Source organism: Molothrus ater, chromosome 5 (genome assembly GCF_012460135.2).
Source record: "Molothrus ater isolate BHLD 08-10-18 breed brown headed cowbird chromosome 5, BPBGC_Mater_1.1, whole genome shotgun sequence".
In the NCBI taxonomy this organism is placed as follows: domain Eukaryota; kingdom Metazoa; phylum Chordata; class Aves; order Passeriformes; family Icteridae; genus Molothrus; species Molothrus ater.
Window position 1 is genome coordinate 22,086,244 of NC_050482.2, and position 27,999 is coordinate 22,114,242.

General features: G+C 39.0%; 1 protein-coding gene across 1 annotated transcript in view; it reads left to right on the plus strand.

Annotated features, from left to right (window-relative positions):
- The first annotated feature begins 1,955 nt into the window (after positions 1–1,955).
- SLC13A1 (solute carrier family 13 member 1) overlaps positions 1,956–27,999 on the plus strand; it is a 47,831-nt gene continuing 21,787 nt past the window's right edge. The window contains exons 1-4 of the mRNA XM_036401640.1: positions 1,956–2,144; positions 21,609–21,729; positions 25,850–25,983; positions 27,782–27,910. Coding sequence (XP_036257533.1) covers positions 25,885–25,983; positions 27,782–27,910 — 228 coding nt within the window. The 5' untranslated portion in view covers positions 1,956–2,144; positions 21,609–21,729; positions 25,850–25,884. The remainder of the gene's footprint in view (positions 2,145–21,608; positions 21,730–25,849; positions 25,984–27,781; positions 27,911–27,999) is intronic.

Genomic DNA, 27,999 nt, shown 5'->3' on the forward strand with positions numbered 1-27,999 from the left:
CTCTGGGGACAATGGCCTGTCTGGAAAGGAACTGCTCTCTGCCCACGTGGAATGGGTTCACCTTGGCTGGCTGGCAAATGCCCACCCTGCTGCTCGGACCTCTTCTCACAGGGGCCACCCCTGCTGACAACACCTGGACAGACATCCAGAACCCCACCTCAGAGGACCATGCAGTCTGCTGGAGTGCCATGCCCTCTGAAACCCCTGGAGCTGCCCATCACACTCCCTGTGGCTGGAGACAAGGACAACTGATCACCGTTCAGCAGGGCTGGCTTCCTTTGTAAATAGGACTTCTCTGCCTCAGGAAATTCTGGGAGGATTTTGCACCTGTCTGTGTTTGTTTCCCTTTCTGAATAAAGTTAAACCCTGTCAGGAGCCTTCCAGTTCTACGTACTTCTGATTTCACAATTCAGCTTAATCATAAATGTACTTGTTAAAACATGCCTGTTTTGGGAGTTGTTCCAGACAGAATATTAGCTCTGTCTGGAAAAGTGTGAGCCTTTAGGACTTCTACCAAACTTCATGAATTTATCAGAAGTACTGACTTCTCTGTGTGCTAGCTCATTTCTCTACCAATTTTAAAAATATACAATAAAGATGAAGGAGATGATGGATAAGAGTATGAGTTAGAAAAGTAAATGATTTTTTTTCAATTACAAATATATAAATTAAATTTTATGGAAAAAAATCAGGAACTTTATAAAACTATGGAAAAACTAAAAAAAAAAGATAAATCAATTTAACTGTGAATAATCAAGAGTTAAACCAGAGAAACCCAAAACTAAACACAGAAGTCCTGAAGAAATAAGGTGTTTCATCACAAAATGCAGCAATAATCATTTGTTGAAAGGGATAGCTGAGATGGAGCTAGAATCTGAACCTCCTGATTTGTGGCCTGGTCTGTTGGTTTCTCTGCCTGTGAAACTACTCATTCCACAAATCCTACAGAAACCCATCAGTGACTTAAAATGACACAGAATTATAATAGAAATAGTCCAAGAATAGTATTTTCATGGAGACAATAAAGGAAGACAGGTCATTCCATCTGCAGGGAAAACTCAATGAAGTAATTAGCCGCACCTTTCTTTCTGTGTGACTAATAAATTATACACAAATCTAAATCAGCTGAATTATTAGGCAGTGCCCAGGCATTAAAGAGTTCTGTAATTATTTCAACATAAACTGAGGTCAAACAGGAGAAGCTATAGAGGCTGAAAACAAGGAATGACCTTGATTAGCTAATTCCTAAGGTAATCAGAGACACAAGAAGTCTGAATGTTGGATTCTGGTCACTGCTGGCAAAAAAACATAGCAGTGGTGGTGATGATTTTCAGGGCAGGTAGTGACAATCTTATTGTTACACTGAACAAGAGAAGAGACAAAGCACACAAGGGGGGCAGGGGAGTCCTTTTCCTGAAGGCTGTGTTTTAATCTTGCATTCTCTGATGGGTTGACTTTGCTTGGCTGCCAGATGCCCACTTGGCTACTCTCTCCCTCCTCCTCCTCAACAGACGAAGGAAGAAAATAAGATGGAGAATCTTGAGGGACAAGATAAAGACAGTGATACCATTTAGCTGTTACCACTACAGGCTAAAAAGATTTATGGAACATTAACTTATTGCCAATTAAAATAGGTTGGGAAGTAAGAAACCAAAGGAACACTAAAGCAATGCCTTCAGTCTGCACAAACGCCAAAAAATCGCATGGTGTCTAATACCTTCAGTAAAAACCCCTGATCTTCAGTTTGCTAATAAAGGTTCTGTTCTCAGGTTAGTTGATTACCTATTAAAAATAAAGGAGAAAAAAACAGTTTCTTCAGAACTCAGATTTCTAAAGGCTTAAAAATGTTTGAAGTACAGGGAGGTGGGGCAAGGGAAAAAAAGAGATCTTACCAAGGGGTGGTTCTTTAAACAAGTCGTCTCTCCTTGCCAGAATGCAGGCCAGTATCTGTCTTAATCTTCTTGCTTGTGTAGGTGGAAAGGAGACTTACAGCAGTGACTGAGCCCAAGAGCAAATCAGCTGCTATTGATGTCCCACAAATGAAGTGCCTTCCTTCTCTCCGCCACAACTTTTCGTATACCTCCTGTGGAAACACAGGTTCCCTGCTCCAAATTATCTGGATTTCTGTATAACCCCTGGAGCTGGTATGTTCTTGAATTATAGTTGGGCTTCATTTTAGACTGTCTTTTATGTCATTCATTATTGCCATAATAGAAGATTGTTTACTGATGTATGCTTTCTGTTTTGCAGAGAGAAATGTAAATGTCCAGTGGAAGACTGAGAAACCCATTTTTAGTCTTCCTTAGTATTTCTTTAGCTAGTTGTGTAAAAGTAACCTAATGAACAAATGAATGGTGTACAGTCAGCATGACATCATATGCAACTAACTTTCGTTAACGAAAACTGCAAAAATAATGTTTGTAATGTAAAAAAGAACCCTAACAAATGCTTTCATAAAAGTAATATAGGAAGGTGGATAAGTTAAGGACTTTCTGATGTAATGTTTGAATTATAATTTTGTGTATCCTATTTACTTTGGGTAAATATGAATACATATGGAGAGCAGAGTGATCAATTTAGTTATTTAACAGATATCTTTCACTGAAGTGTTAATGGCATGATTTAAGATATTGCTGTCCCTACCTACTCTGCCTTTCATTCATGTGTATCTGTGCCTCAGCTGCCTGATAAGACCACACTGCTGTGCTCTCTTGTTGCACCAATGGTGTAATGTGTCAGATTGTACACCAGAGTAGCAGAGATACAGGTTCTTGTCTGGGTCTGCCATTCCTGCTGCTGAGTAATAAAATCCTGGCAGAGGAGCAAAGCAGATAGCTGCAAACACTGATGTGTAGCAATACTGAGGAAAGATCTTTACTATAGTTGACAAAAGGGGAAATATAAAGAATGGAAATAGCCAAGTGCCTTGGCAGGACCAACATTACTGACAGCCTGAGAGGCAGGACCAGCTCCAGTTCAGGAATGTGTTTTCTGTTTCCACATGCCTCAACACACTTCAGCTAATAACTGTGTCAGGGTAAGGTCTGGAGTGCTCTGTTTTGTGTCCTGCTGTGGAGACCCCTAAAGGCTGTCTATGGCAGAAGATAGTTAGAGAGCATTTAGATCCAGCTGTGGACAGCTTCTCTCATTCTGTATCTTCAGACTGCAACTGATCAGGGATGGCCCAGGCCCCCAACAAGTCTCAACTCTTCTCTTTAGTGAAAAAGAAGAAAAACAAATGTGGAAGGGGAAGTGCAGAAGAGATCTCTTCCTTCACAGTGAGAATCCTTGCCCTTCTGGATGGTTTCCTGAGTCCTTGCCTGGAAAAGCAAGACTGAAAACAATGGACCCAGCCACTTTCAGTAGAAGTATGCACACCTGTGTGATGCTGGGCTGTCTTGGAACGTTGTTCAAATCTTCACCTTTCTCTCCCAGAGCCACTCTTTGGAGCTGTCTGCAAACTAAGGCAGAAGTCACTGCTTTGGCTGCCCTCCAGAAATTCTGAGGTAGCTGAAAGGGAGTGTAAGGAGGGTACTGTGCACATTTATCTTACCGCCTGCATGAAACATCAGAATTAGACCCCAGAGTGCTTGAAACAGAAAGCTGACATCTGAGTAGAAAAATCTGAGGTTTCATCTATCTTTTTACAACTAATTAATATTACAATACCAAAATAGACTGTCTGCTTTTGCTTGTAGAGCTTTCTTGGATATGTACTTATACTGCAAGAGTGGACTGGTTCCATCAGTTTTTATTGATTTAGATTTTCACAGGAGTTTTTGCCAGTGTACTCATTCGTTTTGACATCAGAATTTACACCTTAATGGCTTACTGCTACCAATTTCTGTGGTCTAACAGTGATTAATACATACCTAAACGGAGATAAATTAGTATGGTGGCATTTCCATCTGGGTTTTGGTTTGGTTCTTTTTTGGGTTTTTTTTTTCTTTTTCCCTTAAATAGTACAAAAAATTATTTACTGGATAGATCAGGGAATTTATAGTCCACTCATGTTTTGACATAATTTGAACCCATTTCTTCTATGATTGCTTTTATAGCAATTATGAAGTTCAAGGGGGCAGAAAGGGTTTATTGGGCTAAGCATGCTTCTGCCAATGGCTAAATGAGCTAAAGGTTAATGATGACTTTACTGAATTGTAATATCTGAAACTCTCTATAAAACTAGTGTCTAAGAATTAAGAAAGATATAGGTATTTGCCTAATGAATTACTATCTTCTGTTTGTTATGAAACTCTTGGTTAACACTTGATCTAGTTACTTTTACCAGCTTTATCAGAAAGGTGAGGGCCTCCTTCAGCAGAGTCACTGTTTTCATCTGGATAGCTGGTGGTTTCACTTCAAAGGTTCAGAAAGGTTGCATGTTACTCACGAAGTAAATCTGCCCGTTGCCTAATCCGGAGTGCATGCCTCTTCTGCAAATCCAGGGCTGGATTCAGGTGCTCTGCAATGGGACTCTCCCTCCACAAGCTCTTTATGTCGCATCTGGAAGTTACATAGTGATCAGAATTATAGCTCTAACAGTGTAATATATAGGGCCTCCTGCCTCAAAGTGTCAGCACAGTTTAACTGCAATAGAATCTGTGCTCTAGCACTTTGCACCCTGAAGGGCACTTGCAACAGGGGTGATAATGCCTGCCATTTGTGTTCTAAGTGAAATAATTTCATTATTGTCACTATACATTATTGTTTTACTGTATTTGGGAGGAGGATGATCTTTCCCCTTTAAACACTAAGCCAATGTTAAACAATTTTATAAGGAACTTTGTATCTTCACTCTACTCATGGTGCAGGGGTGGCAGTCATTTCATACCAGATACTAATACAAGCTTCTGATACAGAAAGGGTCTCCAATTCTTGACATATTAATGGAAATCAGTTCATGTATACGTTAAAACTGAACCTTTTTGTCAGAATACAGTCTCTTTTTTCTGGCATGCTACTGTATATTGCCACATATAAGCATGAATAAGCTACAGCTAATATCTGAGATAACCTGGTTGTGTAAGCCATGTGGTTTGTCCAGGACCATAAATTAGCAGTTCTCCCCCAAAACCTGAGGGATTAATGTGAAGATTATACAGATTTACCTCTTCCTCCTGTGCAGCATGGTGGTCCTTCTCTGCCTTCTCCAAACAGACAAAGTATTATCACTCTCCCATCACAGAGGCAAAAATAGTTTGGCATTTGAATACTGCACCTGCTTTTGCTTCATATTTTTTGTTCATGGGACTATGCCATTCATCTGGACTTCTGGCTTTAAGCTTGGCCTGAGTTGAAACTTACATTGTTTCTCCACTTCTCAGTGTTTGCAATGAACCTTCTTAGGCAGTAAGCAGCAGAAGTGAGGGTTAACCTGATCTGATTTGGAAATACTGTCAGGAGTGAAACTTGAGGTCCCTTCTGCCCACACGAGGCAACACCTTCTAGCTGGTCCTTCCTGTTAGGTGACCTGCTTGCTTAGAGATGACCTCTGTGCTTAAAAGCATTTGATAATGAGTGCAATGCACACCTGAGAGTAGCACAAGGCCCACTTACAGCTCTCTGCAGAAGGAAGCTGCTTATTTGTTTTGAAAATAGAGGCTATTGCTTAACTAGCAGTACTTCAGTCACTTCCATGGCAACAGGCTCTGAGAGACAAAGCATGTCTTCATCAGAACACACAGCAGCTTGAAAAGAGAATGGAGATAATTTTACATAGCAGCAATATGAAGTTTCCATTAATTTTTGAATTTTACCTGTTAGTTAGCAGCTGATTTAATCAGTGAAGTAATGGCTATTCTGCTAACCATTTATGAGCAAATTGGCATTGATTTCTTTCAGTTGTCAGGCATCCCTTGTTTTTGTAATGACTGGGGATCTGCCAGCACAGTGTGGTGCCCCCTTCCCTCCTCTGCCCACACAATCTGCCAAGTGCCTTGCAATGATAATTGTATTTAAGGGGGAGCAACATTTGGAAATTATGGCCTAGTTCAATGGTACTGGAATTTTTATATAAAGAAGTCAAGAAGTCAAAGGAATCTGTAGCAAGTTACATCCATGTTTGTGATTGAATATGAAAGAATATGAAAGTAGTTGGAAGTGAGGAAACATGGTGGATGCAGTCTTTTTGTTGTCCTCTCCCCCAGGTTTTTTTAACTGGTTCTGAGAAACAGAACAAGGCTTGATTGATCTTCCCAAAATTATAGCTCTTTCTGCTTTTGCTCATGAGTGTCTGAGTCCAGTATTCCTAAAAAGCATCTGGAAAGGACAAGTGTCTTGATATTCAAATTATGGGCAAATACTGAAATTTTATCCTCTTATCATTGCATCCTATTTTGTCTAATGATTGCATCAAGATGGTAAGAACATAAAGTACCAAATTCATAATCTCCTGTTGTTCATGCTTTCAGATGATGTGGCATTTTTTTAATGCAAGTAATTTTGAGAGCTAAAAAGGAATCCAGTTTTAGAGCAGAAACTCCACAATACTGTTTTAGTCCTATTAAGAACTACTTAGCCATAAGGTAGCTGCATAAAATCCTTGATTTTGGACTGAAAGCAAGGTCTCCTTGAAAACTGCTTCCTCAATTATATTCTTTCGGTTAAATATGTAGGCAATGTAACAGAAATTTTTGGCAAACCAAAGGCTGCTATGGAAGCCACCAGCTCAGCAAACAACAGGAAATATTCTAGCTAGCTATCCACCTGTCCATCTCTGCATCTATATATCTCACAGAGTCACAGAATGGCTCAGCTTGGAAGGGACCCCAGTGGGTATCTGGTCCAACCTCCTTGCTCAAGCATATTCTTGAATATCTCCAGGAGGGAGACTCCACAGCCTTTCTGCACAACCTGTTCCAGTGCTCAGTCACTGCAGAGTAAAGTTCTTTCTCCTGTTCAGGTGGAGCTTCCACCCACACCCCTTGTTGTTGTTCAGAGAGAGAAACAGCATCTCTGCTTTGCCATTGCTGCACCTACACACACAGAGGCACAGCAAAAGCTCCAGGTGTCAACTTGTAAGGAGTCTTATCACCTCTTAGTCTGTCCTCAGACCTTTCTTCCACAGAGCACTCCCATGAACTTCCCTGAATATCTGCTCTAGTATCTCATTAGTTTTCGTGTTAGGAACAATTTTCATAATTCCATGCATTCAAAACATTTCATTTTCTTCAATTCTTACACTGGGGTTTTTCTTGGCTGTAAGAAAATCAGATCCTTAGATGCCTAATACATATTTTTCCCTTATACAATTTGCTGAGATGAAAAATTCCAACTTTTTTATTGCATATGAACTGAAAAAAAATCAGGAGAATCTCTGTAAATAGTCCTGTATTCAAAATATGTTTTTTGAATGTTCAAAGTGGAAAAGGTCACACATATTTAATCCCTTGCTCTTCATGCAGAAGAAGTTAATTCTTCTCCTTCACCCTTTAAACAAGTAGTCCCTCAAGCCTGGTCAACATTAGAATCTCAGGACCACAATATTAATTGTTATAGTTCATTATCTGAAGAATAAATGACAGTTATTAGCATTTTTGTAGCTAGATTAGAGACAAATGACAAAGCATTCAACTTTTGTGAAGCCTGGATATTTTCAACAAGTTGGTGAAAGCAGAGTCTTTTGAAAAGCCGGTGTTGAAAACCTTTCAATTTCTCCTGAAGTAATACTCTTTGCCTGAATGTGACAAAATTCTCACTGTGGTTAAATGAATTGTGAGGATTCTGTACTGTTCAGCAGGGAAAGGAACCATTTTTAATTAAATTTTTTTGTAGTTTAGTCTGCCAGAACTTTTCTGTAGTTTAGCCCGCCAGCAAGTCCACTGAGGAGCAGAGAAAAGAAAGAGAGCAGAGAGAGAGAAATGACATGGCATACTGAAAATGAGATGAAAAAGGAAACACTGGAATACTTAATTCTTCCTGAGAAAAAGTTGCTTCTGGTACTGCAAAAAAGGCTCAGCTCCACTGTCCAGAGACAGGAAAGCTGAATATATGTAATAATTACAGCTGGATGAATACCATGAATAGTCATTCACATTCTAAATGGATTTCCTTTGATTGTATTTATGTCATCTTTTTTCCTTGGTTTTCGTGGATATTCTAGTGAGCTTGTGGTAAACAGTGGCTAATATGGGCTTTAACAATATAGTAGGAATAATTCAGAATCTTTAGCAAAATAGATGTAAAGAACATAAAGTATTTCACCTGCCCACCCCTTAAAAAAAAAAATCCTTCTTCTTTCTTTCCTTTGGGGTGTGATAAGACACACAGAAATATATGTTAGTGAGGATCACTGAGAATTTTTAACAAAGAAATCTTTCCTTTTATGTTCCAACAATGCACTGTGCAGCCCCTAAATAATCCTAGCAAATCCCCCCTGAGTGATGTCCTATACTTATAGAGGTTTGAAAGTTTACAGCCTTTAGAATTCTACTGACATTGCAACAGCAGAGTTTATGAGAAACTATTTTTATGTAATAAAAATAGTGCTCTTGTTGCTTTGTTTTAAGTTTGAATTTGGCACACATGTTACAAATGCTGCATGTGCTTTCTGTAAAATACAGTTTACTGCAATGTATTAGTAGCCTGTTTTATGTTAGTAACATTTGTCAAATCATACTACAGCAAACCATGGAGAACCACTGCAAAAAGAAACCCTGCCAAAAATAATGTAAATGCATAGTTAGTTAGAATTAAGTGAATGTAAATGCATAGTTAGTTAGAATTAAGTGAATTAGTAGGAAATTAAGGAATCTTGTATACAGACTTCTAAAACTCAGAAGAAGAGTGTAATGTGTGTTTTGGGTTATAATCAGCTATAACTCACCCCACTGCTGGAATTTGACATAGCCACAGTTTGCACCACACCAGTCACTAGCTGTAAACCAAATATGTTCAGCTATAGAGATTAGTCAATGCTAAATTGCATTAGGTAAGGAGTTTCCTCACTAATTATTATATTTATAGTCCCATTGCCCACAGTATCGATAACAGTGGGCATGGACTTAACAAGAATGTTGTTTTGCAGCTTAGTCTATTCTGATTGTGACTTTTAATTGGGTTGTTGTTTTGGTGTTTTGGTTTTATTTAAATAAGAGATGGGCCTTAATTGCAATGGCCCTTTCCTCAATACCTCTGACTTTCTGCACAAGTGTGCGTGTGCCTCTCTCAAAGTTTGATGATGCCACCCAGATTCAAGGGATACTAGCAGCTCTTTTGCAGTCTGTTTTCAGGGAACAGGGCTGACAGGAGTCACCTGTGTCTTGGAGAAGGCAGCCAGGGTGCAAAGCAGACTGCTGAGGAGACCCAAATGTGGCAGCACAGTTACCCACAGTAACAGCACAGCCCTGGTGACACTGCCACGTCTTTTTGTGCAAGCGTCTGAGTTTGCTGAATTTGCTGTGTGGTCTGTCAAGAGACAAGACAGGTAAGGAAGATATTAACAGAGTTAATGGCTTTCAATAAGGCTGAGGGGAGCACAGTTCCCTTTGCCTCCAAGGCTGAGCAGCAGGACCTAACTAATCTTACCCCTAGGGCTGCCCACCAAAAAGCCAGTTGGTCTACACAACTGAGAAATTTTGAGCCAGTTTTAACACTTGATTTGTTGCTACAGATGTACTCGTGCTGCTCACTTAAATAGAAACTTAATTGGCTCAGCCATCTGGAAAGAAGGCAAGACGAGGGAACTTGCTCTTGAGGGAGAGTGCTGAGGGACTGGGCAGGTTCAAGAACTGTCAGGGAGGGGTAGAAAAGGATCAGGGCACAGAGATGGGAACCTTGAGCTCAGAGATGGGAACTCCTGCAAGGAGCACAGAGCAGCTGGCCAGCCCTGACAGGGACAGAGGGAAAACTGTCCACGTCAGAGGGCTGTGCAGAATGTCCTCTGGTCAGGAAGCCACAAAACTAGCTAAACCAGCATCTGAATAAAGGACTGATTTGGAGATGGAGTGGTCTGTGTAAAAAAGGTAATATTTATTTATTTAATTTTCCTAGCATATCAAATAGTTGATTATTTTCTATTTAAAATGTTAGCTGATTCACTTTATATTCTGATAAAGCCTATTTATTTTAGAGCATTGTTTGTTTGGTTGGTTGGTTTTTAAAGCTTTCAAGCCCCTCAGTTGCATTTGAGTAGACCTATAAGAAAGTGGATTACAGAGGCCACTCGAACACTGTGGGAAGCTGGCAGTCTCATCACCCAGCTGTGATCAGCTATTCTGCCCCACCAATACTAACTTGAGCCTGGTTGAAGACCAAATTGTTATAATACAGGTTATTTGTCTCCTTGGTTGCTCTGCAACCAGCAACAGCAGGTTTCCTGTTGTTAGATCACCGTGACACTCTGCAAAGGAATGTGGAGGCATTGAACCTTGTGAGAGAGGAATTTGCAGGCTGCTTGAGTAGCCAGGAGAGTTTTTAGAATCTGACAGAAACTCCCATTAACCTCCCAATGTCATTGTTCAGAGTACCTGGGGAAAGTGGTGTTTATCTGCATAGCCACACAACATATTTATCTTTTAAAAGACATCATGGCCACTCTCCATGCTTGGCTGCAGTGGGTTCACAGCACTTACTATCTGCACATAGCTAGTGCACAAGGACCCAAAGTGAAATGGGAGCCCCTTGATGGGGCTGTTAACACAGCAGAAATCTCTATTCCAAACTGTCTTGACCTCAGGAGCCAGAAGAGACTGGTTTTGAAGGTCAGGCTATCAGCCCTGCTCTGGCAGGGCTGCAGAGCTGGCCTCTGCTCCCCTGGCACCTCTGGGCAGGCAGGAGGAATGTGCCTGCTTGCCAATGATGGCTGTTAGCCAGCAGCTGCCTCCTCTCAGGGAAAAGCAAGGAGCCTGGTGAGGCTGTCCCTTAGGAAAAGCTGATTGGGATGAGCCAGCATTGAGTTGTGCCTGTCTTGTTACTGGAGACAGAAAAAGGGAGTTGTATTGCCCTCATCAAGGGTTAAAACAGAGAAAGCCCAAACAGTTGGTTCTGTATCAATTTGGCCCTGGGTACCATAACTGGGAATGTAAGTTGTTTCAATAAGTATTTCCTTTGTATTGATAAAAAATTGTGTTCTACAGAGATCTGAAACTGCTAAATCCAGTAGAAAACAGTTTTCATAGCATAAGGGAAGTTGACCAAGAGTGTTATGGTTGTTTTTTTGACATGAAAGTTACTGTGTCACGCATCAGGAAAGTAGAGGAAAGGATAATTTTGTTGAAATGCAGGCAATTTGTTTAAAGTGTATCCAAGAGTTGGCTGAGAAGCTAATTTGAGCTACTGCTGTTGTTTGCTCTGTTAAGAATCCAGCCCTTGGGAGCGCAGTGTTGCTGTGCCCTGCTACCCAGCAGTACACAAAATCATCTCTTACCTTTACCTATATTCTTCTGTCTGCTTCATAAGTAAAGTTATAATCATGCAGGATATGTTTTAGAAAAAAGTGACCCTGTTCTGAAAAAGTCAGAATAAGATAAAAAAATTTTTGTGGTATTTTTAGGTACTGTTCCACTATTGTTGGATGAATTTAATTTTATTTTGGGGAAGAGGGGTGGTGGGGAAGAGAACATATACTGCAAATTGATTTGGAAGATCCCTTAAGATAGGAAGTTTGCCAGGATATCTGAAACTCATTCCTACCATTTGAACTTGTAAATCTTTTACAGAGCTATATATATTTAAATTGGCTGATTGTTAATCTTTGTAAAGATTAAGAGTAGAGGTAGTGACCTGAAGCTAGGTTAGAGGGGACAGTGATTGATGTCTCTCCATAACTAATTCCTGTAGGAAATTCCAGATTGCCATACTTTACATATTTGTGTAGCTGTATCTCTCTCCTCCTTGTCCTTAATGTTTTTCTGGGACTTGGAAATATACAGCTAATGAAGCCTTTCATATAATTAAAAAAAATACTGTTAGTTTGTAAGACAAAAAAGATGTTTCAGGATTTTTAAAGAGCATAAAGTATGCTCTTGCCACTTTCTTCTTGATTTACACCCAGTGGATCTGGAGATTTGACTTCCCAGATGTAAGCAGAGCCTTCAGGCAAGTAGGTCAGTAGGGCTGGCAAAGGCTGTGTGTTTCCAGGCCACAGGAGCTGTTAATATACAAACTAGATAGTTTAATCTAGTTTCAGATCAAAAGTCGATTAAAAGCAAAAAAAACCTCTTGCATGTTAGAAAATTAAGAGAGGGAACACTTATTTCAAAGGCATGAGGTGTTTCCAAAATTAAATTGTTCAGCTGATTTTGGGTTTGGGAGCAGCTGCTGGGAATGTAGCCTGGCCATCTGAACACATTTCTATGCATTGCTCTCACTGATATGAAATAATCTATGGTCATTTATTCCTGCTTCATATCTGCCACATGAGGCTAATAGCTGACATGTTGCAAATCCATCTCCTAAATTTCCCTTGAAAGCCCTTGTTGAAGAGGCCTTGCCCACCACTGACGTAAACTTGCATGAGCCCATTAACCCTGGAGGCTGGGGCTCAGCCTCACGTGGCTGAGCTGGCTGGCTTGGAACCAGGCTGCTCCAGGGATATGTAGGAGGCTCAGAATTACATCTAATAGTAAAGTAATAGCATCTTTATGCATTTTTTTTAATATATCCCCCTAAGTTCGATTAAGAAATCTGATTCTTTCCACAAAAATGGCAGGGCCATAAAATATTAATTTAGAGCTTTCTTTGAACCTGAAAAGGGTAATTATGTCAGAATAAAGGAGAAGGGGATAGTGCAAGTCAAACCTCATGATTAGTGCTCCGTGATCTTTCATGCTGTTAGAATTTAATACTGAATCAAATTCAAATGAAACAAATTAGAAGAGCCCTAAAATATGGTTCAGTGCAACTCTGGACCTGATCTCTGAGTTTGATCTATTTTAAAATAAAGTATTAATGGTTAAGAAATTACTGATTAATATTTTTCTCTTCTGTATTACTTTAATAAACACATATGGAAATCAAAGTGGGATTTTTATTGTGATTTCACATCTGAATTTTAGTCTTTATTCACTGAAATATGTTTTCCTTGAAATACATGTTTTCCTTTACTGTTTGTTAAATGACAGATCCAAAAATGCTCTCTTCTTAGGAGGCTGATCTTGCATTCCAGAAGAAATCGACTTTTTGTAAGGAAAAAACCAATTGCAACATGGCATGTAAGTCTCATGTTGCCTAAATCACGAGACATTAAGGGGATTGCTCCCCAACTCAATGAAACCTCCTTATCCAAATCAAGAAGGATGCATACTAATTCATGCAGATTAATTCTGTGGATATGAGAAAATTTGCACGTGGTCAGTTTTCATCTGATGATTTCAAAAATAATTTCCGAGGTGATTTTTTTCCTGCCTCTCCAGTATTCCCTCAGAGAATTCCTGTGAAAAGAAGTAATCTATGGAAACACATTATTATCAAGCAGAATTTACTCTTCAGAGTTGAGCTTTCTTTAACATGACAGCGGATGCTTTTGTGTAATGTAAGCAGTGGGACAATGCAGATGCGGAGAGAAACATCCCAGCACTTCTTCTGAATTTTAAACTGCTCTTAAGACATGGTATTAATGACATAGCTACCCTAATGTTATATGATTAATATCTGTAGGTAGTAAAACACGTACACATGGCTATAGGCATGAAGAGGAGAGCAGAGACTTTCTCACCACTTCTACTCCATTCTGGTGGAGGTTATTTGGCTGCAGACTCCCCTCATTGCTGCAGTTTCAGCCTGAAATTTACTTTGTTAACAGGAAATTTCCTCAGCCATGCTGAATGGGGCTGGAGATGTCATATGTGTACTACACCTTACCTTCTTATCCCAGCAGGAGCTTGAGCCTGGCCCATTTTCCTTGTACTGCCTGGCTTGGGGCATGTTAGGAGCTTCCCTCACTGCCAGAAGTGCTGGGTGTCCTGGCAGTGCAGGAGACATTCTGCCAACCTAAGCTTGGAGAGTATTTGCTAGGTCTTGACAGAATGAGGAAAAAGAGGAATATGTACAGTTAACTCCAAGGCTTCACAAGTCAGTTTTATTGCAATTTGAGTTTGTTTGCAGCAGCAAAGGGCAATGGGAGTACTTGTGTGGTTTGTTTTGCTGGTAGACATCATAGACATTTTTTATGAGAAAGTTAAGATCACAAAGAATCCCTGAATAAATACATTTGTGCCTTTATTGTCCAAATATTAGTGTAAGATTAGGAAATAATGTTTTGAATAACACATTAGCCCAGCTTTGATTTGGCTATGAACTATTCTCAGGACCTCACAGAAATAAATTACTGAAACAATTTTATCACTGAGTGTTCCAAGAGAGACAAAGAATGACTGCAAATTTAAGAAAGCAACAAGGAAAACAGAACTTAAAGGTGGCTAAATATATTACTGTCATTGAGAAAAATGTGGATGCGGTCATCTAGCAGTTTGATAAACTATAAAAAAAAAAAAAAGAGTACATAAGAAGTCTAACAAGAAAAGATTTTCCCCTGAACTCAAAAGTACTATGAAGTCAAACATTTACACATTACAAGATGCATTTATTCATGTGGGTTTTTTTTACATGTGGAGATTTATGACAAATAGATATTATTCAGAAGAACAAAGTTTTAATGTGAAGTTTTGGGTCAAGGTGGGAGAAGACCTAATAAAGAATTCTAAAAATCTCCAAAAGATAAAATAAAATCATGCAGAAACCTGATTAACAAAATATCACCTGGGGGAAAAATGTGAGAACTTACAAAGTATATTAATAAAATGGAAACAGAAATGTCTTTTACTGAAAGGAAGCAAACTGTTAAAATCATTAGTAATTTTAAAAAAAATAAGTAAAAGTAAGATTAAATCTAGGAATAATCTGTTTAGAATAATTATGCCACTGAAAAATCTCATACAGTTACATCTATCAATTAAAAGTTCCTGCATAATTTTGACAAACTACCTTTATTCAATTTTGTGTTTCACCAGAATAAATTTATCCAAGGAAATTAATTTGAACTTTGGTCTAAGTCAAGCATAATAGTTAATGGTTTTTGGCTGATGAACATCTTTCCTCAACAATAACACAACCGATCAAACATCTTAGATAAAAGCCAGCATGGTTGATACACTAGCATGTCATCATCACACAGACAACATCAATTATGAGAAGCATAACTCTAGCACTTCCAACTATCTGTCATCACCTGGAATAATTAAAAATGTAAAAGCTAGCAAATGATTGGGGAAAGGATTTAAATATTTTTCTTTCTCATGTTGCATCTCAACAGATATCATTATGGTGTTACTGACTCACATTTTATTTGATAAAAGTCCCCATAAAAGATTTTGCTGTCATGAAGGGAAATTCCATGCAAACAAAGACACCTTTTATAGCGTCACTGTAGGCAGAATTTTTTCCTGGTACTTTTGCATTCTGTATAAAAGCAAACATTGAACAGTTTGGGTTGGGAAGGACCTTTAAAGAGCATCAAGTTTATTTCCTGCTGTGGGAGGGACATCTTTCACTAGACCAGGTTGTTCAAAGTTCATCCAAGCTGGCCCTGAATGTATTGACTTATGAAAATTAAAACTCTTACCTGGGAGTTATATCATGCAACTAATTTTAAAACAAAATTCCTCCTCCAAAATGATAAAAATCAAAAGTATAGGATGGTGTTTTATCAGAGCACACCTAGTTTATTTGCAGTTCAGATAGTCTGCTGACAATTGTGGACTATTTTCAGACATATATTTTGAAATTCATTACCAAGCCTGTGTTTTGGAAGTTTGAGGACTATTACAAGCACAAGCACTTTATGAAATGAAGTCTTACAAATCTGTGTTAACTCTACCACAATCTCTATGCTTTCATGAGGAATGTGCACATTTCAGTGGGAAGAGAATGCTGTTAGAGAATTAGATCATGGTGCAAGACCAACAGTTCTGCCTTTATAGCTGCTCCAATGTGCACATGAGCTCTCCCAGGCTGTGAGAGTGTGTCTTCTAGTAAGGCAGATCTGCTTGTCCATGCAGATCCGCTGCAGGTTACACTTTGGGTTCACACAGCACCTACTACACCTCATTCAACAAGAATAAACATGGAGCTGTATTTTAAGGAGGCAAAAAGTTGTTAAATGATAAATTAGGCCTATAAATACTTTGAGGTTTGTGTTCTGATTTTGTACCAGGGGCACACAACAGCAGCCCAGAGGACATGTCTCTTACAGAATGGTATTATTGCCTGTTCAGTCAATGAGCAGAATATGCAGGAAGATGAAAAGCTTATGAAGGCTTCAGGTTTTTCCCAGCCCATACTGGTTATTGGCAAGGGAAGTTCACCAGAATATGAGAGGTGTCAGTTTCCAAAAGGCCTGTGTCTGTTGTCCTTAAAAGGAGCACATTGGACACCATGTACAGAGTCTGAGGCATTCAGTGAGGCCTCTGGAATGAGGGTGGAGAAAATTATTGGGCAAACGGGAAGCAGGGCAGCTCCTTCATCAAGAGGACTGTAGTTACAGAGAGGTCCTGGCCAAGAAAATAACATGCTGTGGAAGTTGAGTTACAGGCTTGCCTGGCAAGTATCCAGGATGGGTACTGAGTGTGTGGAATTTGACTCACCTGGTTAACGTCATGCTCCAGCCAGGAAAAACTTTCAGCAGAAATTGTTTGCTGTAGCTACAATATCTCATTGATGAAGCTAAATTGCTTTCAGCTCTGAAGTTAAACTGCTCACAGCTGCTTCAGAGGTGAAGAGAAGCATTGTCAAGGAGCTGTTTGAGAGAATCAGATTGATGTAGAGACAGTTTGTATAACGAATCTCAAATAACTGAGACTTTTTAAGCTCTCAAGGCGTGCTTCAAATACAGGAGACCCATATATAGGCCCTACATTGTTTTAAAATCCCATTATTTCTTTGTCTTTTACTTTTTTTCATGAACAGGAAGTTTACATGTAGTTTATCTCTTGGAAATTCACTTTGTGTCACTGGGCAGTGATTCCAGTGGGAAGTATCACAGTACTGGACTACCCAGAACAAATGAGAATATTGGAGAACCTCTGTGCTATCTAGCATCATTGAAGAGAGTAATTTGTTTCAGAAACTTGGAAGAATATATAGTGATTTCTATATATAGAAAGAAGAATATATAGTGGAAGAATATATAGTGATTTCTATATATAGAATATATAGTGAAGCACTTGAACTGAAGCACTTGAACTGATTCAAAGAAAATGGCTTTAAGTACGGGTCATCTTGAAAAATCACCACACTAAAGTACTTTAGGTACAGTGGGTTTCTAATTCAAAGTGAGAAGGAACATGTTTACAATGAATATTGAACTTCTTGTCCATTAAAATTTTCAGTGTCAAGTAATTGGATTTTGTTTCTTTTCAGTTTGTTTGCTTTTATGCAGTAAGGAGTGTGAAAGTGTATTCAACATGTCAGATTCTTTCCATTCAGAAATACAGACTGAATGTAGGTATAAAATGTGTTTCTCCTCTCGTAATATGACAACAATTGATTTAATCTGGTTTTTGTGAACTGCTTCTCCAAAAAGTGTCAATGATCTCTTTCAAAGAGAACTTTCTCAACTGTTCTGTAGTGTACAAAAAAAAAATGCAAGGAATATTATGAAAATAAATGGGGTTTAGTGTTCTTTCACTGTTGCTGTTTAGTATGTCAGGCCAAAATTATAGGAATACAACACCCAAATTATTTCAGAAGCCTCCAAAGTCTCCATCTTCAATCTGCAGATAAATATCACATATTATTCAGAATTTTATGCTATTGAAATTCCCAAAAGGTACTTTTGTTTTCATTGTCCCTGATAGCATTCTGCTAAGCTTAGAAGAGTCTGTTCCTTAGGAGATTCTTTGAAAAAAGAAAACGCACAGTTTAAAATACAATTACAGTTCCATAAAGATGTACTAACCTAGTTTTTAGAGCGTTTAGAGTTGTTGGAGCAGTTGTCTGTTATCACCTTGGATATGTACTTAGAAACTGGAAAACTTCAGGATGGGACAAGGGACCACACATCCAATTCCACCACTGTCGAGCTGCACTCAGTGCAGCTCTGCTTTCACTTCTGTAATAAGAAAAAGGGAAAGAGGAGTGTTTAATTCCCTCTATATGCTGTATGGGGATGTTAATAGAATTTTCAGTTCCAAAAGCTTTTGTGTTTTTGATGAAAAATAATGAGCAGCAACAATGGGAAACAGCAGGCAAAATTTCCTGTGCCTATTAAAAGCTTTGCAGAACCTGCAAGTTCTTGGGGAATTAGTGCTTTTGACTTAATTTTCATGCTTTCTATTTAGTGAAAATTTATTCTCAATGGCATCTTTCTAAAGGTGGAGATCAGTATTGGGTACAAAAGACATTTAATTTTTCCCTGGCAATAATGAAGCCCTCTGATCCTAGACACTGGCAAATTAATACACAAATAAAATTAGAGATGGTTTCCAATTTTTTTCATTGATAAGGAGTGAAAGCTAATTATTCAACAATAATAATGTTGAAAATACTGATAAAATCTTCTTTTATGATGGGTACATGCTATATCAATTTACTTAAACTCTAAGACCAAAGGAAAGAAGACTGTTTCTTTGCTCAGTGCTCCAGGTCTTTTGTAGCTGTTCTTGACTCCAGAGAGCTTCTTAAGATTTTTTCCCAAACAAGCAGAGAATAAAACAAGTCTGTCCTACCACAGACATCTAAAACTTCGATGCCTTGAATAAGGTTTTGAAGTCAGTGAAGAGAAACACTCTGTAATTCACCTCAGCCTGGTTAAAGTACTTCAGTTGAGCAGGGTGGGAGTACTTCCATCTATCTGTAGATTGTGAGACAGAGGTTATAGTGACCAATTTAGATGTGGAAATGTAAAATCAGAGGTAAATCCTACAACAGTGCTTACCCAGGACATTTCTGGAGCTTTCTTGTCTTTCCCTTGCAGAGTAGAACTAAGTAACTTCAGAATTCAAGTTTTTCTATATAAAAATGTTAACATTTTTGGTAATGCTTCTCATTTTTGTCATCAATAATTTTGAAAATCATTAATATAATTTTGTAGAAGCATAAATCCTTCAAATTTCTTTGAGAAGATTCTTTTATCACATTCCTTTGCCCTGTTTTTCCACATATTGCTTCCTGTTGAGTAATACCTTATTCATCTTACAGTTCTTGTTTTGATATGTGGTATTTCTGTTACTATAATTAGTCATATATTGTCGTAAAAAAGCTTTCCCTCTAGATTGGCTGCTCTAATATAGTACTTATCTCATTCTATAAACCTATCCTGAATGATCAACCTTTGACAAGGATATATTGATTTTTCTTTTCCCCTTTCACATTTCTATGGATATGGCCTTGCTGCACATTGTACTAGATTCTGCATGCTTTGAAATTTTCAGAAGTATTGCTTAACTGAAATGTTTTTCTTAGTCTGGTAATATTACCATACTGTCTGTGATGTTCCAAAGGTTTTTAAGTTCATGTTAAGGTGAAGAGTGGTACTGTAACTTACAAGGCCATTGACAAGGTGTGGTGGGTTGACTTGGTTCACCAGCCAAGCACCACTCAGCTGTTCTGACTCCAACAGGACAGGGGAGACAATAGGAGGAGCAAAGGTGAGAAAACCTGTGGGTTAAAAACATTTAATAAGCAAAATAAAGAGGAATAATAAAATGGAATAAAAAATGAATACAAAAGTAAACCCTGACCACCTCCTGCAAATAGGTCAATGCCTAGCTGGGCTCTAAGCAGTGTCTCTCATCCCAAAATACCTGCCTCCCCCCTAAGTTTTTATTGCTAAACCTGCTTCTGTATGGCAGAAAGTAACCTGCTTAATCAGTTGGTGTCAGTTACCTTTGTTGTGTCCCCTACTTACTTCCTGCACACCTTCGGCCTACTCACTGGGAGGCAGAGTGGGAATATCTGGATGCCATCGAGGGACTTCCCAGCAATAACCAAAACCCAGGTGTGTTATCCACATTTTTAGTTGCATTTTCAAAACATGACATGGTCCAAAGCAGCACCATGATAGACTGCCATGAACCAAATCCATCCATCCCAGCTCAATCTCTAGCCCTTAGTCCATACAATGGATGCCACTCTCAAGTCTTACGCTATCCAATACAACCTTACTAAGCACCACTCTCTTTCCTGTCATGTGATACATATATATACAGATTTGATTCTCATAGTCTATGGGTCACCTCTGTAAAACATCCATAAAATGTCCATTGAGTTGTGTGATACATGGCTTGGCCTTCCTATGTTCTGGTGGCTGCTCAGGACAGGAGAGATTGTGTTAAATTGTTGCCTCATATTGGGTCATTGCAGTGCTTGCCTGTCTTCTTGCAAGGCTTGTTCTCCATTGCTTCAGGTGATTCTTGACAAAGTACTTCCTATAATATGGAAATCAAATCACATTTTACTTTCCCCCAGGGTTTAATGTCCTTGGGACATAAAACAGATATCCCCATTCTTCCACAATACCCATGAGCTGTATCCAGGTCTTTGAGCAAATTGCCCTATAGCCCTGGCACTGCTGACCTTGGGTGTCTGCAGGTGCCTTGTGCCAGAGACTCCAATGGAGTGGTGCTTCCTGGCAGCAGCATAGAGAGCATTTCTCTCATCTGGTCCTGCCTGGAGTGGCCCATGGGGACTGCATGAACTATATATTGCATAATCTGTGCAACAGTTTGTTGCTCAGGGTTTCAGTCAGAACAGTTCTCTTGGATCACTCAAGAGAAAGAACTCACAATCGGACTGCGAGTCCTGGAATATGCATTCTACAGAAAATCATAGTGCCTAGTAAAGTTTGGTTTTTTTTTTTTTGCCTGCTAACCAGTGGGGACATGACTTCTGTCTCATTGTATCTGTTGGGATATGATGATGCCCCTCTTGCCATCTCATTCCCCATAACTGGATCTCTTATTTTGTTTTATTGCAAAATCAGCTTTTGGAACAATGAGAATTTTTCTTTCCTCTTCCCCAAACACTTCTTCTTTGCTGTCCCACACAACTGTGTTTTGGAACATACAAGGCCTTCTTCAAGTATTAAAGAGAAACAGCAGTCCTCAACCAAGCTGCAGATACAGCTATCTACACAAAACTTCAGCATAAAAGGACCATTCCTACAGGCTTTTCTGAGGTCTAAAAAAATGAACCAGAAAATTCAACTACTGAGAAAACACACAAGGGATGTCCACGGTTAACTCAAGACATAACAAAAATAAATTAAACTTTCCAAGAAGGCTAGGGATTAAGAGATCAATGCTGACCCAGATCAGCTAACACTGGGTAGCACAAGTAGAAATATTCTTTATCCTTAGCAACTCTGCCTCTTTTAAACTTTTTTCCCAGTGTTATCAATATATCCTTATTTATTTTTCAAATTGAATTTTTTTCATAATCATTCAGTAACACCTCAAATCACATTAAGACCACTTTTGTCTTCACATGCAGAGCTGTATGTTTAAAGTTCTTAAGCAGGATTGCATATCCTCCCTTGTTCCTTCTTCCTGCCTGTAAGGAAAATTTTGTCCCAAATTCCATTCTTTCAGAAAGTCTCCAGCTCTCTGCCATTAAAATTACTCCACTGCACATTCATCCTCTCCCTAACCATCTATCTGTCTATCTATTCTCAGGTTACCTGTAGAAGCTTGACTGTCCAGAAATATCTCAGTATAGTTTGGAAGGAAACCTCGTCAGTGTACACCTTGTTCTCCCCTGACCATCTCTGACAGCTGACCAGGGACTTGCAGGCAGGTTTGAGAATTTCAATGTTAATTATGCAGGTGTTATGGTTTGACACTGCCACAATGCCAGTGCTCCCATGAGAATACTCTTTCTTTGGTTTCTGCTGTGAGATGTAACCAGGAATAAGCAAAGCAGGCTCCTACTTAGAAATAAAAAAAAAAACCAAAAACTTATTAACTAAACTACAAGGGAAAGGGAAAAAAGGAAACACACAAGGAAAATGAAAACTTCACAAATACATCTCTTCTTCTTCTCTACTAAATTTCTAATACATCCATCTTTCAGATCACTAACTCTCAGTCTATCACCACTCTTTATTTAGATAATCAATTCTCAGTTAATCAAGGAGTGAGGAGTCTCTCTTGTGCTATAGGCTTCTCTAGGAAACACAGTTGAGACTTCTTGTGTTTCTTATTACATGTGGCACTGCCCGGAGATCATTTGCCATCGTGACATCTTCTTTCTATGCTCAATGCTCTCACTACTGCTCATGGACCAGAGCTACTTCTAGGGTTTTCTTTTTAAGCGTGCTTTGTCTAGTTCCAAAAAAAGAGCACAGTCTCTCACTCTTGGGACACCTGTCCCCTCTAAATTTCACTCCCTGGGGCTGAGGGGTCTCAAGAACAGAGATTCTTGAGATTCTCCTCTACTGAAGATCAAGGGCACCAACTACCCTCTTCACCCGTTGTCTCTGTTCACGCACTCTTTCACATAACATCACTGCACTCTCTTGGCTCCAAGACATTGCCTCCTCCTTGATGGAGTCTCTGTGTCACAGGAAAAATGGTTCTGTCCATGGCTATACAAGAAAAGTCCAGCCAAAGGCCACTCTATCACCTCCTCCTACCTAAGATTATTCTCTACTTTTGTGGCTCATTTCCTCTTATCTCATCCCTATCTCTCTTCTCATTCAGCTCCAGGAGGATTAGCATTTGTAAGGTTTCCATCATCCAAGAAAAGGGTTAAAAATCTGAGGCTCTGTCTGTCCAGAACTCCCACGGCTGTCCTGCAGGCACCTTCTCGCACCCCCCCCCTTCTCCTTCTCGGCCTGGCCACTATTGAATTTCAAGGTGGCACAAGCACAGGCACAGGCTCTCTCTCTGTCTCTCCCGGGGGAAGGGGTGGCTGCCCGATGCCTCTCAGTGCTCCTCCACCCTTCCATCCTGCAGGGGCCTTCCCCTCCCCTCTGTCCAGGGCCCGGCCTACCTCACCCGGCCGCATGGCTGCCCCTGGGCCTACCTCACCCGGCCGCATGGCTGCCCCTGGGCCTACCTCACCCGGCCGCATGGCTGCCCCTGGGCCTACCTCACCCTGCCCCATGGCTGCCCCTGGGCCTACCTCACCTGGCCGCATGGCTGCCCCTGGGCCTACCTCACCCGGCCCCATGGCTGCCCCTGGGCCTACCTCACCCGGCCCCATGGCTGCCCCTGGGCCTACCTCACCCGGCCGCATGGCTGCCCCTGCCCCACCCAGCCCGCAGCCGGGCAGGGCAGCTCTGAACCTTTCCCTGACTGGAACCCAAGGGAGCCTCCCAGGGGAGAGCCCTGCTTTAACCCCGTGCTCTCAGAGGCGGACCCAATGTACCAATGGCCACATTCAATGCCAATATTAAAATCTGAGCACCCACTGGCCTGACCACAGCATCCCAGAAAACATATTTCCTGTCAAACTACCAAAGCAGGACAATTTCTACTCTTTGTCAGCAGTATTTTATTTGAATCAGTATTGGAAGTGTCTTTTCTCCTTTGTTCTGGACTTCTATCTCCACACAACATTTTGCTATAGCAGTGATTATCTAAGAATGCTGAAAAATCAGATTTTATGGTTTAGTATCAGCTAGAAGGTCTTTGTCCTGCTGATTATGAGTTTATGATTCAAAAACATTAACAAAAATATGGACTAGAAAACTAAGCAGAATAGACCTCTTAAGGATGCCATTTGAAATATCTTCAAAGTATGAATGTATAACAATTGCAACTGCTCTTCAAGAAGAAATTTTAAAAAATAATTTGTACACACAGGCATAATTTCCCCTAGAGCATTTCTTCTATGCTTACCTCTGATTTGCTCTTGGTTTATCTAAAAAGTTCATTGAAGTAAAATAAAATACATATAATTTACATCTTTGGTCACTAAGTGAATTGTTCTAGGAAAAAAGTAAACTAAATTGAGTTCATGTGACATCTTTTATTTCCATTTCTGTCTGATCAGTCCTCTAGAAATTTGTAATACTCCAACATTTTTCAAGTATTTGGCATAACAAAATATATTCAAATATATTCTAAAATAGTTCTCAGATTACTGTATGAATTATCACCCATGAATTGTGTGTGAATTTCCTCTGGAACTGTTGACTTAAATACATATATTAAATCTAAATATTCACTACTCCCACCATCACCGTCCCAACAGTGTGTTCCAGTTTTCATATTAAAATTAATTTGACTTCCATATACCTTTGTAAAGACTCAAGCAAAGAAAATGTTGAATACTCCAACACTGTCTGCAGTTTGTCTTCCCTTTTGCTTACTAAATTACTCTCCTGCAATTTCCTTTGAGTTCTGGTACTTTAATAGAAATTTTCTGTGACTTCTCCAACTGAAATATATTTCATATCACAATCTTTCTGAATGTATCAGTTTAAATGCTTGTTATTCCTTCATAGCACAGATTTTTCCAGGTCTCACACGATTCTTTTTAGATTTTTGGATATTTGAAGATTTCCTAATTCTGTCTCTGAATTCTTTACACAAGTTTGTCTTTATATATTTAGAACAGCCCTTTCAAAAGTTAGCACTTTGCTTGAACATCTTTAATCCCTTACACCATCTTCCCATGAAGTCTCAGTCTCATCTCCCTAGGTTGTGTCAAAGATGTTTTCCCAATTCCCAGTAGCAAGGCTGTTATTTCATTTTACTTTTTCCAGTTTGTTTCCCACCTTTGGGTTTTCAGTCAACTGCTTTCTGACAGTTAGATATGAGATACTGCTTTCCTATAACCAAAGTCCTACCTTCCTGAAACCAGAAGTGTGTACTCAATACCGACAATCTAATCCCTTGCTTTGCCTGCACCTTGACACATGGGATTCTTATAATCAAAAGGTTATATGGATAGCAAAAAGCTACCTTTTTTACCTGTCCTTTGGATGGTTCTGATGGCAGCACAACTCTTCATCTCTCTCCCCTTCTGATTTTCTGCTTCATGTAAGTTTCTGAGCACAAAACAATGTGTTCTTCCCTTTTAATCTTCACCCACAGATAGTGTACAAGGTTCTTTCCTATCTTTTCCTGTTCCTTATGTGATGCTATTTTGTTGTATTACAAAGACAGTACCAAATGTTCTTTTTATTGAAAAAGAGGAAAATTCAGGCAAAGGGATTTCTTTATTTTTGACTTTTATCTCAAAAAGTCTCCTACTCTTAGACTTCCTCAAAACTTTATATGATGCATATAAAAAATAATTTATCCTTTTGCTGTGTGAGAAGAGAAAATGAGCTATTCCTCGCCTGGCAAGACAGAAAAAAAGGCCTTGTTTTTCTCATATACTTTAGATTCTAGACAGATAAAAGCAACAGAAAGGCTGAGGCTGGAAGGGACTTCTACAAGTCATCTAGTCCAACCTTTTACTCAAAGCAGAACAAAGTTCAGGTCAGGTTGTTCAGGATCTTTTCCTATGAAGTTTTGAATATCTCCACAGATGGAGAAGACAATGAAGAATTTTTAATTCTGTTCAATAAAATTATCTTGCTTATGATTTCACATAAATGCCCCAGCTGGTTTTGAGCATATTTTTATGTATGTTATATGTTTTGACTTCCTACGGAATCAGCAGTGACTGGGAGAGCACCGGAAGGTTTTATTTTTCTGACTGTCTAGAACCTGTTGTAATTACATAAATTTCTTATGACGAAGAGTAGGGAGAGAAAGTCCTGAGAGGGCTGACATCTAGCCTTGGTTTAAGGCAGACACTTATCTTATCAACCTACTGTTAATAAACTTGCTAAAACAGTAAAGAGCCAGATTTAATTTTAACTTGCTTTACTGGCCTGCTTTAGCAATGGCTAAAGGTGATAGCTTGGAAAAATATTAATCAGAGTCAGCTATTTAAAGTCAGACATGTTTTTTGGCAGTTTCTTCAGGAAAGTTCATCTAACAGCCATCAACCATGAAGATTCTTAGCTACCTCCTGGTTTACCGAAGGTTCCTGCTCATTGTCCTCACCCCACTGCTTTTACTTCCACTTCCACTTATCATCAAAACCAAAGTAAGTGACCTGCTTGGAGAGATAATTATTTTGCACCTGTATGTAAAGACTGAGATTCCCAGACCTTTTCAGATTAACAGAATCACAAATAGTTTGAGTTGGAAGAGACTTTGAATGAATAATGATATTTGCATTGTGATTATTTTTCTGTCAATTCAGTGTATTTTCACAGAAATTTAGAGAAGATAGCTTCAACATAAAATACTGTACTGGATGCATGAAGCTCAGAATTACATATTTGTTTTCTAACATCTGGACTACATTGAAAATATTGTTATCATTATTATTTTTGGACTCTTTTTAACAGCTCTGTATAATTGACAATGGAGATGAATTGTCAGGAAAAGAGCTGCAATTACTTTTTGTTTAATAAAGGATTTTAAGTTCATAACATTTTGTGTTGTCTGATAGGAAATGACTGAATTCAGTGATCTGACAAATTCCCTCTGGTTCCTCAATAGAGCAAAACCTATAGTTTTATTTTACTTGAAATAAATTCTGGCATTCACTAACTCTTGGGACAACTCCAAGCTGATGAAACAGCTATCTAACAATGTCATTAGTGGCTCTATTTGGTACAGCTCTGATGCCAGTAGATTGAAATGGAATTTTGTGATGTGTTATCATGTGTGTGTTATACATACCATGCATGAAAATACATGAAAATTTGGTTCAGAAGTCTTTGCATCACAGTTAGATGGTGGGTACAGAGCAATGTGCTTCACACTCTCACATCACATTCCAATATTTCAGTTTCCTTTCTGAGAGGAAACTCATGGGAAATTCTTAATATCATAGGACTTAAGTGAGACGAATATTTGCTAGGTGAATGGATATTTTCAAATTGTTTCATACATAACAAAAATTTCTTTCCCAAAATAAATGATAGCCGCAGCTGACTGACTTAGGTTTAATATTGTTGTTTTCCAGTCAAAGGTTCCAAGAGCTACATCATTAAGCTGTTCCTTTCCCAGTACAAAACATCTCTGCTGTTGTTAAGTAATTTCATACCCTAACCAGGGGCACTAAGAGTTCCAAACCATTTTCCTTAATAGCAGAAATATAAATTAAAAACTACACAAAAGAGATTTCTAATACTCTGGAAGAAACTATATTTAATTCACCTCATTATATTTGTTTGGGGCTGCATTTTACAGACAGCATTGAAAATTTTTCTCCTGGGAGGAAAAAAAAAAATAAAAAGAGGAAAAGAAAAAACCTCCTGGTTTTAAGGTGTTGAAGAAAAAGACACTCACTAAATTTAAAAGCCTGAAAAACAACAGCAATGTTTCTTGTCAGTATTGCATGATTCCTTTTTCATTAGATGATATCCTTGCCTTATTGTTACTGATGACAAAACTTCAGGAGAGAAAACATTTGACCAATTATTGACTGCGAGTACTCCTGGAGTCTTAAAGGTTTGCTTACAGAGGCAAAATGCTTTTGATTTCTAGGAATTCATGGCCTGAGAATGCTTAAGAATGACCTCGAAGGTGATTAATTGTCCTTGAAGGAACAGGCAGCTGACTATTTTCTCACTGTTCCTGAGTGATAGAATTGAAATAATTTTACTATCTCTTAGAAAAAAATTCTCTACACCTATTTTACTGAGTGTGTTTCATATCGCAGCAGGATTGTCAGTAGCACAAAATAACTACCCTAAATACAGGTCCTTTGACTCATGCTTTTTCCAGCTGTGAGGAATCTCTCTACTGATGGAGCTGTGCTTCTTGAATTGTGATTTTTTTTCCCCCTTGATGATCAGCTCATGTTGTTATTGGTGCCTTTTGTATTCTAGGAAGCAGAATGTGCATACACGTTGTTTGTAGTTGCCATCTTTTGGCTCACAGAAGCTTTGCCACTGGCTGTTTCAGCTTTGCTGCCTGCCTTTATGTTCCCCTTGTTTGGTATAATGGGATCCAAGCAGGTAACCTTTATTTTTCTCTGTTTTATACTGTGCATATCAAGAATCAAAACTCCAAAGAATGAAACACATAATGTTGAAACCTGTCAGGC